Below are 14,523 nucleotides of genomic sequence, written 5' to 3'. Positions count from 1 at the left end.
GTCCTGGGGCTTAAAGTCAGGGCTTGGTTATTGTCTCTGAGCTTTTTTGTTCAAGGCTAGTGCTCTACTTCTTGAGCCACAGCTACACTTCTGGTCCTTAAAGTTATTTTATTAAGTATTTGTACAGAGGAGTTGCCATTTAATGACCAATTTATGAGTGCATTGCATCTTGATCAATGTCACCCCTTTCAACTTTCTCAGGCATCCGTCCTCTTCTCCTCACTTTCCTTACTCTCCTTCATTTTGTAGGCTATACATAGAACTCTTGACTGCATTCTCCCCTACTTCTCTTCATTCAACTATCTCTTCCCTTTAACCCCACTCCACCCCTTTGCTGGTGTTTATTTTGTTGAACTTTGACTTTGCCTTTCTAAGGAATACAATTTGAGTTCTTCCTTGAATCTACCATATTTCAGCTAATACATTCACTTTGGGGCTTTTTCTGGTTAGTGAGAGGTAAGAGTCTCATGAACTTTCCTGCCTGGCTCACTTTGAACCCTGATGCTCAGATCTCAGCCTCCTGAGTAGCTAAGATTACAGGCATAAGCCATGGGCATCCCACTGTATTCATCTTTTAATAAGCAATGAGAATTGGAATTCTGAGATGATAAAGAAAATTAAGACATACACTTGAATTCTTCACCTGTTTGTTTTCAGCTGAATGTTTTCCACTTTTTAAACAATTTAATTTAATTAATTAAAACAGTATAAAATACAAAAGTCCTATCAAGGAGAGGTAAAATACAGCATGTGAAAATGTCCCCAGCCTCCATTTTTCAGTCCCACTCACCCTTAAACTCTCTGAATCTTTATTTCTTCTGTGGAATAAGTCATTAGGAATTTTAAGCTATTTAATACTTGCATATTGCAAATTATGGGCTTCACATGGCCTAGAATTTAACAGATGTTGTTGGTTTTAGTTATTATTATTGCTGATGTGACCATAAAGTCTACCTTGGATCCCTGAGTCAGCCTGCAGGCTCCTCTACTATGTTCCTTGGTAGCCAGCGTAAAACATCACAGTGATAATTTATGTCTAATGCACCAGTTTCTGTGTCAGTCTCTGTGTCTGAACTCAGCATTACAGAGTGGGTCTCATTTAATTTTCAGACCCCAGTACTAACACTTTTATTGGTATATTAAACTGTTTTCTGATTATGGCCAAAAAAATCAAAATAATCCAAGTCTGAGTGAGACTGCAGAAACTGTAGTTTGAGACTCAAGAAAGTCATATGATATTTAACATATAACTGCAATATCTATGGAGATTGCAGAGAAACAAGTTTTATCCTACTATGATACTTACTATTCATGATGTCTGATGTGTCACGTGTAGTGGTTTCTAAAAATGCTGAAGGTTTGGAAATGCTGACTCTTCAGAAGTAGACTAGTATGAAAAATGTCTTCCTTCAGTGTTTTTCATGGAGAAAGCACAAAAAAATGTCATCAAGAATATATATTATTGGGCGGGGAATGTGGCTTAACTGTAGAGTGCTTGTGTGGAGTGCTTGCTTAGCTTGCACAAAGCCCCGGGTTCAACATAAACAGAAAAAGTCAGAAGTAGTTCTGTGGCTCAAAAGGTAGAGTGCTAGTCTTGAGCAAAAAGAAGCCACGGACAGTGCTCAGGCCCCGAGTTCATGCCCCAGGATTGGCAAAACAACCAAACAATATATATTATTAATGTGTAATACACACACACCCTCTGAAAGGTTGTCATTTTAAAAATACCATATTTTAGTTTCAAATTATTTTTATAAAACTTTCCCAGAATGGCAAACAATTTCTACTAAGTACATTTGTCTCTTAAAACCTGTAATCAAATGGGTTAAGATTTGTAACTGTATCAGAAAAGTTTAATTGCTGAGGGAGAAGAAAAGCCTGCTCAGGGGATGCATATCTAGTTTGTGAAGAACTATTCTGTTTCCACACACATTGCAATTTATCTTCCCACACTCCTCTAGTATACAAGGCTAGAACTAGCCATCTCCATAAACACCTAAAGTGTTTCATGGTCATTTGTTTACTCAATGCATGCTCAGAATTATTATTACATTTTAGGGACTAAGAGATTATAGCTTAGAGCTGTTATTGGTTTGTTCAAGGTTACTCAGCTGGACACTTAGAGGTTCAGGATTCCAATTCCTGAACTTAGTATGGGATAAAAGAAAATGCCAGATTCTCTGGGCTCCATGTACAATCCAACTTCAATATGAACCTCTTAAAGTTACATTTTTTAATTTTGCCTTTTTATAATATCTTAATTGGTGAATATACACAAATTGAAGCTTTTCTGCCTGGGAAACATACATCCCAGACTCACAAAACAAAACTTTTCCCTAAAGGATACATATGTATGTATGCATGTTTGTATTGGGTGTCTTTGAGACAGAATCGTCCTATGTTGCCCAGGCTGGCCTGGAATTCATGATCTTCCTGCTTCAGCCTCCCAAGTTTGAGCATTGAGTTTGACAAGGAACTCATGGATAAATTAAGTCCTTTTATTTGTGGTAAGAACCTACTATTGGGGACTGAAGATACCTAGGACTCTGTTTTATAGTTAATCCTTGGAAAACCTGAATTATTTAATCTGACTTTCCAAAGTATGGAAATTAATTGCCAAATATCTGCGGTGGGTAATAACATTAATATATACATCAAAGAGTTAACTAGAATAAGAACCTTTGACCAAATCAGGAGAAGGTGTCCCTTTGCCTTTAATATAAAAATTGGAATGCATTTCAATTATTGGATATAACCCATATCACACTAGCCTAGGCAAGGTTTCAACTCAAGAAGAAATTGGAAAATATCAGTTATAATTACTTGCTGTGCAAAACAGAGATCCAATGGCCACTCTATTCATTTCAGTCATTCAGTCATTCACTTGATCTATAGCAGATTCTAACATCCTTTGCTGAAGATGAAGTTTGGGGATTTGATACCCATCACGGTTAGACTTCATGTTATCTAGAAACAACAGCAGTTGTTTTGCTGGAGACAAAATATCTAAATTCTCTCTGGTTACCTTCCACCAAAAAAGAAAAATAGTACCCACATTATGAAGAAAAAAATGACCACTGTTTAGCAGCTGTATTTTGCACTAATGTGACCTTTCCACAGATGTTCCTAGCACTGTAGACATAAAATTGATTTCAGTTGTATTATTTGTGATTAAGAAACAACAACTACCTCTCAGCTCATTTCCATATTTACTTATTGGGGGAAGAACATTTTAAGATTCCCACATTTTCCCAAGACCTCCTGATCATTTTCACATTGGAATAACACACTTGCTAGATTCAGCTTCCCATGCCAGCCCTGGTTTACCTGGAAATCAATGGCTGCACAGAGCCTGAAAATACTGTCTTATACAGGTGAGAGAAACAGAAAATCTGTAAGAATGACAACTCATTTGAAAGACGGTTTAAAGATACCAGACCATTTCCCCCCTCAAATGTTGTCTTCATTTCTTTTGAACAGAAAGAAATCTCTCAGAGAGGAAGAACAACCCATGGCCTTTAGTTTATTGCATTAGTTGATAATGTTTCAGACATTAGAGGCCAGGTTTTCTGTGAATGGTCTTCATCCTTTCAGGGCTCTCCCTAAGAAGCTTGGCTAGATTCCATTCGCCCCTCCCCCCCCCACCTTTTGGTAGTTATGATTGAACCTAAGCAAAGTCACTTAGGGTTTAGAAATTATTATTTTTTAATTTTATATATGTAAAGAAAGGAAGCAAACTATGAGAAGGAGGCTGCAACTTAGAAGTCACCAAGATTCCTTTAGCTCAACCTTCTCTACGTGGTGCGCCCCTCTTCGCCCCCCTGTCCGCGCCCCCGCAGCCTCGGGGCCCCTGGTCCCTGTTGCAGAGGCAGATGTTGCTTTGTGGTCTGAGGACAGCAACAGGAGTCAACTCTCCATTCTCCTCGCCTCCCTCTCAGCTCCACTATCTCCAGACGGGTTGGAAAGTGCAGATGAAAGCTGCAGCTCCAGAGGCGAGAGAGCAAAGCCTGCCAAACCTGGGGCGGGGAGGGGGGGCGGGCGGCGAACGTGCTCAGGAGTTCATTCACTAAAAGCGCAGAGCAGCACTGGGTGCCTGCCACCCAGAATGTAGCGCTGCACTTGATGGGGTGAGATTTGGTTTTTGCTTCTCCATCCCTCTCCGGGGGCTGAGACTGGGGAAGGAAGGAGGAGGGCTACATTCCACGCGCCCCCCCTCCCGCAATGCTACACGTCTTCCCCGCAGGGGTCCCGACCCCTGGTATGTAGAGAGACTGAGGCACCGGACTCCTAAGTTCGAGTCCAGGTTCCGTGCTGGGCGACAGTGTGGTCACTTGGCCTGATCCTCACCTAGCACCCAACACCCCCCCCCCCAAATAAAAATAAAAATCAGAAAAGCGCAGCCAGACCGCTGTCTGCAGCCCACCCTGGGGTGCCCGGCATCTGAGGGGGTGCTGGAAGCAGCCTGTTTCCAGGATCCGGTTTGAAGAAGGAAAGTTGATGAGGGCATCTAAGCCCAGCTTTCCGGCCAGGACCCTGGCAACCCGCCGCCCGCCGTCCCCTCTAGGGAGGGGACCAATGGGCTTCCTGCGAGCGGCCCGGGTGGGGAAGGGGAAGATGGGAATGGGCTCAACTGCTTCACCTCAACCTCCGAGATGCCCGCCCCGGATCCCCCAGCCCACCCGGCGTCCGTGATCCTTACCTCGAAAAGCTGAGGGATTTCCCTCCGGGCCAGATACTCCTTGGCATCGTTGGTGTTCATGGCTGTGGCGCGCGTGCTCCGGGGCACCTGGCTAGCAGCGATCGGGGTTCTGGCTAAGGCTGGGGGGGAGGGGCGGGGAGGGGGTCTGCACTGTTGCAACGCTGGCTCCAAAGCGCATACACCGTCCCTCTCGCTGCCCAGGCCGGGGAACCTCCGCCTCTCCCCGGGGGCTCTGGGCTCCGTGCTCCCGCCGCCTCCGCGGCGAGCTGAGGGCTCCGAGTCGCCGTGCGGTGACTGCCAGGAGAGGGGCGCCAGGAGCGGAGGAGGGGGCGCAGCGCAGCGGACGTCAGGCAGCTGCCCGCCCGCGGGTCCGCCCGCCCGCCTGCCTGTCCCCGGGATCCGCGCGCCGCGCTCCGCGCTTCCCGGAGCCTGGTCTGCGGCGGCCAGTCACGCTGCGCGGGCGGGCGGGCACGGGGTGCGGGGGTGGGACGGGAACGCGCCGGGGACTCCAAGTCACACCGCTCCCCTGCGGGCGGCACCCCCGCTCGAGCGCCACCCAGGGGACGCAGGCACCTAGGGGCAAGGTGGCCCTGGGTCACTAGATTGGGAGTTCTTGGCATCTGAGATTTTATTTTTTCACTTCTTCATATCTGTTCAATCACTGTCTCTGAATCTGTCTCTGTCTCCATCTGCCTGCCTGCCTGCCTGCCTGTCTGTCTCTGTGTCTGTCTTTCAGTCTCTCTGTCTCGCTCTCACACACACACACACACAGACACACACACACAGACACACACACACCAGTTACCCTGGATACCCAAGGAATTGGCTGAGTGTAGGGGTGGGGTGGTGGCTAATCTGTTACAGAATCCATCATTTACTAATCAGAATTCGGGTGATTTTAAACTGTGGAGAGGGAGACTAGAGGATTCCTGGTTCCGAATTCACCCCCTCCCCCTGAAAATAATTTTGAGTATCTTTCCTTCAAGAAAGTTTGCTAGCTAGTTCCGAAAAAAAATATTTCCTTACCCTACCACAAATTCATACATTTCACAATAAGGACTTAGAATAAACCAGAAATGTTAGTTAATAAAAGAGTTTGTAATCAGTCAAATAATTATTTCCACCCAGAAGAATGAGAAGCGAGAGGTGGTGGAGGACTTAAATCTGCTTAATTGAATAGTGATTGAAAATTCGCAGTAGATGCCCCGCAGGCTATCAGCTCCTGTGGGGGCTGGGTGGGGGGCAACATTTGAGGGACTATGAGGGGAGGGGACAAAACTTAATGGGTAACAATAGATCTTCCTGTCGCAGACCATCATTAAGGTGTACAGGTCCTTCTCCTAGCTCCTAAAGTGACTCCACTTAAATTAAGAAGAGAAGATGCAGCCCCCGAATGCAAACTCTATCCACAAGCCCTCTGACACTGTGGGAGGATGTGTGAAGAACAGGCACTCAGCTAGACATCTGGAGTCTGAAAGAAAGGCAACACAGCATTGCTTAAAAAAAAAAATCAAAATCTGAATGTCTGTTTCATGTCTGTACACTTTTTCTTAGCTCAATTTCCTGTCACACCCACTGGGCTATAGCTACAACTTTGTGTTGCCTAAGGAGAGAACTTAGTGTTAATTTTGTAAAGACTTCCGTCGTCTGGCCATGTGCTCTAACCATGTGTCATACAATAGTCTTCAATGAGACAGGCATCCCATGAAATTTGATGTTTGCCTTCAGAATATGCCTCCTCACCTACAGTCCCAGCTTCCATTTCTTTACTCTTCTTTTTTTTCAATTAATGTATTCATTGTCAAAGTGATATACAGAGGGGTTAGTTTCATACATAAGGCAGTGAGTACATTTCTTATCCAATTTGTTACCTCCTCCCTCATTTTTCTCCCCCCTCTCCAGTTCTCTTCCCTCCCCTGAGTTGTACAGTTGGCTTACAGTATATAGTTTTATAAGTATTGCAGTTGCATTGGTCCACCTTTTACCCTTTGTCTCTCCATTATGACATTCCCCTTCTTTCCCTAGTTTCAATAAATGTATATACAATACCCAGGGCACCAAAATCAGTTACGGTGACATCAGGGGTAAAATCATCGGGAAGAAAGACAAAAGAAAAAGGCATAACTTCACATGTTCTTTACCTTTCTATAAGAACACACTAGGAAAGCAGTTTCTTGCTTATGAAAAGTTCCGGGCTTGATAGCTGGAAGGCTTACTTTGTCAGCTGGCCCAGTGGAGGTGAAGCACCTAGAAATGAAGAGATGATTTCCTATGGTCCTTCTGTAAACTACTTCGAGGTCATTCTTTTCAGAGAATCTGGTAGAATATTGTTCATATTTCTTGTCTCTTGCTCCTGGACTTTTTAAATGGATACACGATTTGAAGTGCCCTTTAGTAACATGATAGCAACTTGCTTATAAAAAAAGAATGGTAACCTCAACTGTATTAAAATCTGCTGGTGCTATAACATGGGGAAGGAATAAGTTGAACAGGTAATAATACTGTGTGCTATGGTCTTACCTTTTTTTAGGGGTACAGAACATAAACCATGGGAAAACATCTAACAACACCATCATAACTATATCTATGTAATTTACATCTCATGAGATATATTAAGTATATGAATCAATGTTAGAACTATTTGGAGAAGCTAAAAAACCTTAAGTCATTGATAATTATAATTGCCATTAGACAATTTTACTCATCTGAAATGTTAAGTTACTTATTTCAGGATTTTTTGTGGTGGTACTAAGGTTTGAACTACTTGAGCTGCACCTCCAGTTTTATATACTGTGTGCATGTGTATCACTTTTATCATTTCCCCCTTGAATTTTAACATTATTGTTGTCCTTTTCTAGTGTGAGTCTTTATCCTTTGGTATAACTTTCCTTGAGGTTATCATATTCAGTTATAAATGATGATAGGGTTGAAGCTTCAGTTAGCATGGAATACACTGAGGACACTTGACAAGTTTAGGAAGTTTCCTTTCTTCCCTTTCCATCATATCCCCAAAGCTATACTGCAGTAAAGTACAACTATAATTACCTTAAGTCTCTCAGGCTAGTCACCCATGGCAATTGTTCTCCATTAATTGTGCAAGAGGAATTTAGTACCATTGCAATTTACATAACCAGCAATAAGCTGTATGGCATAAAAAACAGATACAAGAAAAAAAAGGGAGAATGGATAAGGAAGACTGCATTGCACTAAAAATTGTAGAGAATATGAAAAAATAGTTTGAGAGAGAGAGCACTTGAGTACTAAGGCTTGAACTCGGGGCCTCTTGCTCTTGCTTAGCTTTTTGGCTCAGGCTGGCACTTTACCACTTGAAGCCATACCTCGACTTTTGGCTTTTTGCTGTTTATGGAAATAGAGTCTTGGGGATTTTTCTGCCCCTGCTGACTTCAAACCACACAATCCCCAGATCTCAGCCTCCTGAGCAGCTATGTTTACAGGTGTGAGCCATTGACACTTGCCTTTTCTTTCTTTCTTTATTTATTTATTGTACTGGTACTAGGCCTTGAACTCAGATCCTGGGTGCTGTCCTTTAGTTTTCTTTGCTCAGTGCTGGAGCTCTACCGCTTGGACCACAGCTTTACTTCCAGCTTTTTTGGTTGTTTTTTGTTTGTTTGTTTGTTTGGGTTATTGTTGTTGTTAACTGGAGATAACAGTCTCACTGACTTTTCTGCCTGGGCTGGTTCAGGACTGGGACCTTCAGATCATAGCCTCCTGAGGAGCTAGGATTACAGGTGTGAGCTACCAGTGCCTGCCTTCCCACTTATTACCTTTGAAAAAAATGGGGGAGGGGCAGGATGATGGTTTGTTTGGAGAAGAGGAAAAGGAAGAGGTAAAAAAAAAAGAGCTAAATACATTTTTCCTATGTTTGTCCTATCGTTCCTTGAAATAAAAGTCTAAGGTTGTCTATACAAAGGGCAATAATCCCAGTACACTTTGTTTATTTGGAGGTAAATTTCCTGTAAGCTTTGTCAGATTGACATGATTAATTCTTGTCTGCTGTGCATCTTAAAAGTTGGCACACTGTGACACTGCATTCAGATAAAATCTATGTGAGTTATGACAAAGGAAGGTTAAAAAAATTGTTTCTGCTTTGTATTTACTACAAATAGAATTCAAATTGTATTAGTATACAACTACAACTTTTTGTGGTTCCATTTTTAAGAAAGTTTTCAAAATACACTGATGCCGGCCATTAAGGAAAAATTAATCAAACTGTCTTTTTTTTAAATCACATTCTAGGAGATGGTGGTAGGTTCTAAGATATGTAGTGACTAAGACACATGTAATCCCTTCAGACGAAGAGCTTATGTTCTGCTGGAAAATGTGTATAAGAAGTACAGATACGGGCTGGGGATATAGCCTAGTGGCAAGAGTGCCTGCCTCGGATACACGAGGCCCTAGGTCCGATTCCCCAGCACCACATATACAGAAAACGGCCAGAAGCGGCGCTGTGTCTCAAGGGGCAGAGTGCTAGCCTTGAGCAAAAAGAAGCCAGGGACAGTGCTCAGACCCTGAGTCCAAGGCCCAGGACTGGCCAAAAAAAAAAAAAAAAAAAAGAAGTACAGATAGACAATAAGCAAATAAAAGTGTATAAACAACATCAAATAGTGAAAAAGCAAAGGGCAGATAAGCAATGAAAAGATTAATAAAATGACAAAGCCAAAACATATCAGAGAGTGATAAATATGATAACTAAACTCAGGTAACCCTTGATTTGAAGCAAGAGGGAAAGGGGTCCAGATTTGTTGTGTGGGAGTGGCAGAAAAAGCAGCAGAGGCAGTGGCAGAACGATTAACTACTATATGACATATAAGACTTATAAAGGGCCAGGCATTCTTGTAAATGAGGAGATTCTGCTGGTAGCATTTCCCTGAGTCATTTCTAAGGGAAACTTACTGCTGACACACAGGCCAGGTCTTCTCAAAGACACTCATTCAAGTGTGTGTGTGCATTGGGGCCATTTTCTCCAACTACAGAGAGAAGGTGGAAAGCTGTGTACCCAGGACAGCAGTCTCCAAACATTAGAGCAATAACTAGAGCCCTATTTTTTACCCTTTTTGACCCCTAAAAGACATTTATACCATCTATACTTTGATGGTTGACCATTTAAGTTGAGAAGGCTTTAGTAACAGAATATAAAGTAGTTCTCATGGTTCAGTTCCTTTTTCCTTCTTGGAAGTCTAATTGGATCAATCATAGGCACTCGTCTGGTTGGGAGTAATGATGCAATGAAAAATTTGACCCTAACATTTCACTGAGTGCTTTTAAGAGTCAGGAATTGTGCTAAGCTTTTTACATAAAGTACACTGTATTGCTTATTTAAGCCTATGTTGTATTTTTAAAACAATCTATAAAATATATATTATTCCCACCACCTACATGAGGCAACAGAGACTCAGAAAGCCTTCTTTCAAGGTGATGCTAATACTAAGCATCAGTTAAACTGCAGAACTGTATCTTTTAATATTTATGTATCATATTCTCTTAATATTACCTGTCAAGTTCACAAGGCCTGCAGTAATTTTTTAGTGGAACTTTAACGGTTTCTGAGGGCTCTTATTTTCCCAGTTGTCTTCCATTCCATTTTTCAACATATCTTTTAAAAGTCGTGTGCAAATGTTTTATTTAAAATACAAGCAACGTATTTGGAGGAAAGGCACAGAAGAGAAGGTTAGTAAATTTCTGGATATTATGGTAATAAGTCTCATTAGAAGGTATCAAAAGTTTTCTGGCTTTCTTTATAAAGTTTTGATAAAAGAAGTTGTAAACTAAAAAAAATAAAATAAAATACAAGCAACATAACAAAAATATGTAACAACAAGCTTACTGCAGAGGATTTTCTGTTTTTTCCAAGTCTTTTCTGTTTGAAATTACTTGTGTGGTTCAAAACATTGTATAGTCAGCACTGCATTTCTAATTATTGAACTTTTGAATGTTGAATTTCTCTCATGGAGCACAAAAACAATACATGTGTCCTAAATAGTCAGTTTCCTTCACTAGTTTATAATCTATGGGATCATTTACTTTTATTGCAAAAGTAATATGCAGAGGGACTGCAGTTACATACTTCAGGTCATGAGTACATTTCTTTTTGTTTTTTTTTTGAATCCTGAATTCCATGGCCATCATTTATTTCAAAGATCTTTTAGAAACTAACTTGGGCCAGTATTTGGAAGCATTTTCTTTTGCTCTTTTATTTTCTTTTCTATTATAAAGGTGATATACAAAGGGGTTATATATAGTTAAATAAGTCACTTCTTTTTGGACAATGTCACTCCTTCCCTCACTCTCTCTCAGTTTTTCCCTCACATCCCCAAGTTGTATAGTTCATCATTTTGTCTTGTGAGTATCACTGATGCATTTGTTCACCCTTTGTCCTCCATTCCTGTGTCCCCTTACATCCCAAACACAGACAAACGAACAAACAAACAAAGAAAAAGAAAACTTTTGTTTTCATTTGGAAGCATTCTGTTGTTGTTTTGTTTTTATTAGCTCCATCACTTCCACTCTTTTGAGTCCCCTCCTTTTCCTCTTCTCCCATTCTGGGAGTGGAGTCTAGGGCTTTACACAAGCGCTCTTCCATCTGAGCTATGCTTCCAGCACTTCTTTTTTCTTCTTTTTTTCTTATTTATTGTCAAAGTGATGTACAGAGAGAGGTTACAGTTTCATATGTTAGGCCTTGGGTACATTTCTTGTACTGTTTGTTACCTCCTCCCTCTTTCCCCCTTCCCTTTTCCCTCTCCCCCCATGAGTTGTTCAGTTGGTTTGCAATTATTGCTTTTGGAGTCATTTGTCTTTTTATCCTTTGTCTCTTGATTTTGATATTCCCTTTCACTTCCCTAGTTCTAATACCAGTATATACAGTATCCAGTGTAGCCAGATAAGATACAGTGATACTGCAGATACAACCACAGGAAGGAGATACAAGAGGATCATCAACAATAGAAGCTACGATTTCACATGGCATATTGAAAGTAATTACAACAGTAATATAACAGTCATTTCCATAACGTGAAGTTCATTTCACTTAGCATCATCTTATGCATTCATAAGGGCATAGCTGTTAGGCTCTTGTCATCCTCTGCTGTGACTAGCCTAAACCTGTGCTAATTATTCTCTATGAGGGAGACCACAGAGTCCATTTTTCTTTAGGTCTGGTTCACTTCACTTAGTATAATTTTTTCCAAGTCCTTCCATTTCCTTACGAATGGAGCAATGTCATTCTTTCTGATAGAGGCATAAAATTCCATTGTGTATATGTACCACATTTTCCTTCTGAAGAATCTCCATATTGTTTTCCAGAGTGGCTGAACCAGTTTACATTCCCACCAACAATGAAGTAGGGTTCCCTTTGGACACATCCCCTCTAACATTTATTATTGTTAGTTTTCTTGATAAAAGACATTCTTACTGGGGTGATCACCCTGCACCAAAATCAATTTCAAATGGATCAAAGACCTCGAAATAAAAACAGATACCCTGAAAACACTAAAAGAAGGAGTAGGAGAAACACTTGGGCTCCTTGGCACAGAACGAAACTTCCGTAACAAAGACCCAGAAATGATACAAATCAAAGAAAGGATGGACAAATGGGACTGCATCAAACTGCAGAGCTTCTGCAGGGCAAAGGACATAGCTCGCAAGATAAACAGAAAGCCCATAGATTGGGAAAAGATCTTTACCGGCCATGTAACAGACAAAGGCCTCATATTTAAAATACATGCAGAACTAAAATAATTAAATTCCTCCAAAACAAAACCACAAAGAACCAATAGCCCCCTCAACAAGTGGGCTAAAGACTTAAAAAGAGACCTCTCTGATGAGGAAATGAGAATGGCCACGAGACATATGAAAAAGTGCTCTACATCACTGGCCATAAAAGAAATGCAAATAAAAACAACATTGAGTACATTTCTTTTTGAAGAGTGTCACCTCTTCCCTCCTTTTCTCCCAGTTTTTTCCTTCCTGACTCCCTCCCTCACAAGTGCATAGTTCATTTTCAACATTGCATTTAGGTTTAATGAGCCCCTGGACCATTTATATCTGTGGGAAATTCAGAAATTTTTATTTGCATAAAAAATACTAAGTATGTATAACCTTCCTTTGTTATGTTGTACATATTTTCTTAACTGTGCTTTAATTTACAAGTATTCCTTTCCAGAAATCTTTATGGGGAATTTATTTACAATAAATGTGGAATGTACACACTAACATGATAAACCTGGGCTGGGACAATATGATTTTCCAATAAAAGAGAAATTTCCTCATCCTCTGTTTCTTTGCCCCACTGTTTAGACACTTAGATTCTGGATCTCAAAGATCACTAAAATTCTTGAGTTAGAGGTCAAGAGATTGAAAATCCTTATAACGTCTGGAAGGATTAAGAAAATTTCCATGTTAAATAATTACTATTTCGTTAAAAATAGCTCTGATTTGGAAAAGCCTTGTGTTTTCTATCTACTCACTAGTCAGGGTTTTTAATGAAACATGGTCTGTTTTTCAGACCCATGTTGCTGGGAATACAAAGAAAAAGACTCAAGAAATGTTTAGTAGAAAGAGATGAACTTATATTAAGAATAGACAAATATATTTCAAAAATATAGCAGAAATAAATACACAAAAGTAGATTTATGGTAGGAACCCAAATGTACATTAGTTACATAAACATATATATGATTTAAAATGCACTTAATAGAAAGTTTTAAAAATAGACTTTCAACATTTTCATCACTCTTAAAACATGACTTGTATTTTCATCAGTTTTTTCTATTCTTTCCCTCAGATATGTACATTATAATAGTTTTAATTATACAAATTCTCATGCTTTATATAGCTATCTTTTTAAATGACTTTGAAAAATTTCATTGAAAAGTTTGACATAAGCAGTGTAACCATTTTTCTCCCATAGTTGCAAATTTTTATTGTTTATTCTATTATGCTACTATAAGAAATTCTAAATATTTTTCTGGACATGTTTAATTAATTAATTTGGAATACACTTCCAAAAATAAGATTGCTAGATAAAATGTAAACAATATTGCATGGAACTTAGCTAAATTTCCAGAATTGTCTGATCCTTTTATAATATCATGAACTGCATTTTGAATGGATAGGATTTCAAGTTTTACAACATTCTGTCTAATAAAGGATGCTTAGTTCTTAATTTTAATCTTAATATATAAATATTTCACATTACAATAATTTCAAAGAAACAATTCTTATCTCCCTTGCTAAATCATACTTTCATCATTTCCTTGTAATGTTGATCATTTCTTCATAATTTCTTCTTCCTCTCTTGTCCATTATTTTCCCACTTTACTAGGATCACACTATTGTTTAAGGCTCTCTTTTACTATTCATTTTATTTTGTCTGATAGAAAAATGATTCCACATTCTTTAACTTTACATGTCCTACTGTGTATACTGTAGTGTCTTACACATTTTGGAGGGAATGTAAAAGCACATTACCAGCTTGTCTCAAATATTCCTTTAACAGTAACTCAAAGTAGGCACAGGTTCCCTCTTTTGGATAAAAAAAGAAAATGCTGAGTCTCAGGTCACTCTACTAAAAAATGACTAACATATAATATACATAGAAAAATCATTCCAAGTGAGTTTCAGATACAATTGTAAATGTAAAACCATAAAGCTTTTAGGGAAAAAAGAGAATATATTTATGACCAGGATATAAAGATTTTTTTCAACAGCACATTAAAGATGTTAATAATGAAAAGAAATAATGATTAATTGGACTACATTAAGAAAACAAACTGTTCTTCAAAACATGCAATTAAGAGAACGAGAAG

General features: G+C 39.8%; 1 protein-coding gene across 1 annotated transcript in view; it reads right to left on the bottom strand.

Moving 5' to 3' along the window:
• The window catches only part of Ak5 (adenylate kinase 5), a 260,488-nt gene extending 255,474 nt beyond the window's left edge, over nt 1-5,014 (bottom strand). The window contains exon 1 of the mRNA XM_048351624.1: nt 4,700-5,014. Within this exon, the coding sequence (XP_048207581.1) occupies nt 4,700-4,759 (60 nt within the window). The 5' untranslated portion in view covers nt 4,760-5,014. The remainder of the gene's footprint in view (nt 1-4,699) is intronic.
• Between the last annotated feature and the right edge of the window lie 9,509 nt (nt 5,015-14,523).

The sequence above is a fragment of the Perognathus longimembris genome, chromosome 7 (genome assembly GCF_023159225.1).
Source record: "Perognathus longimembris pacificus isolate PPM17 chromosome 7, ASM2315922v1, whole genome shotgun sequence".
NCBI classification, from domain to species: Eukaryota; Metazoa; Chordata; class Mammalia; order Rodentia; family Heteromyidae; genus Perognathus; species Perognathus longimembris.
Note: the sequence above shows the minus strand (reverse complement) of the source record. Positions and strands in the feature narration are given on the sequence as shown.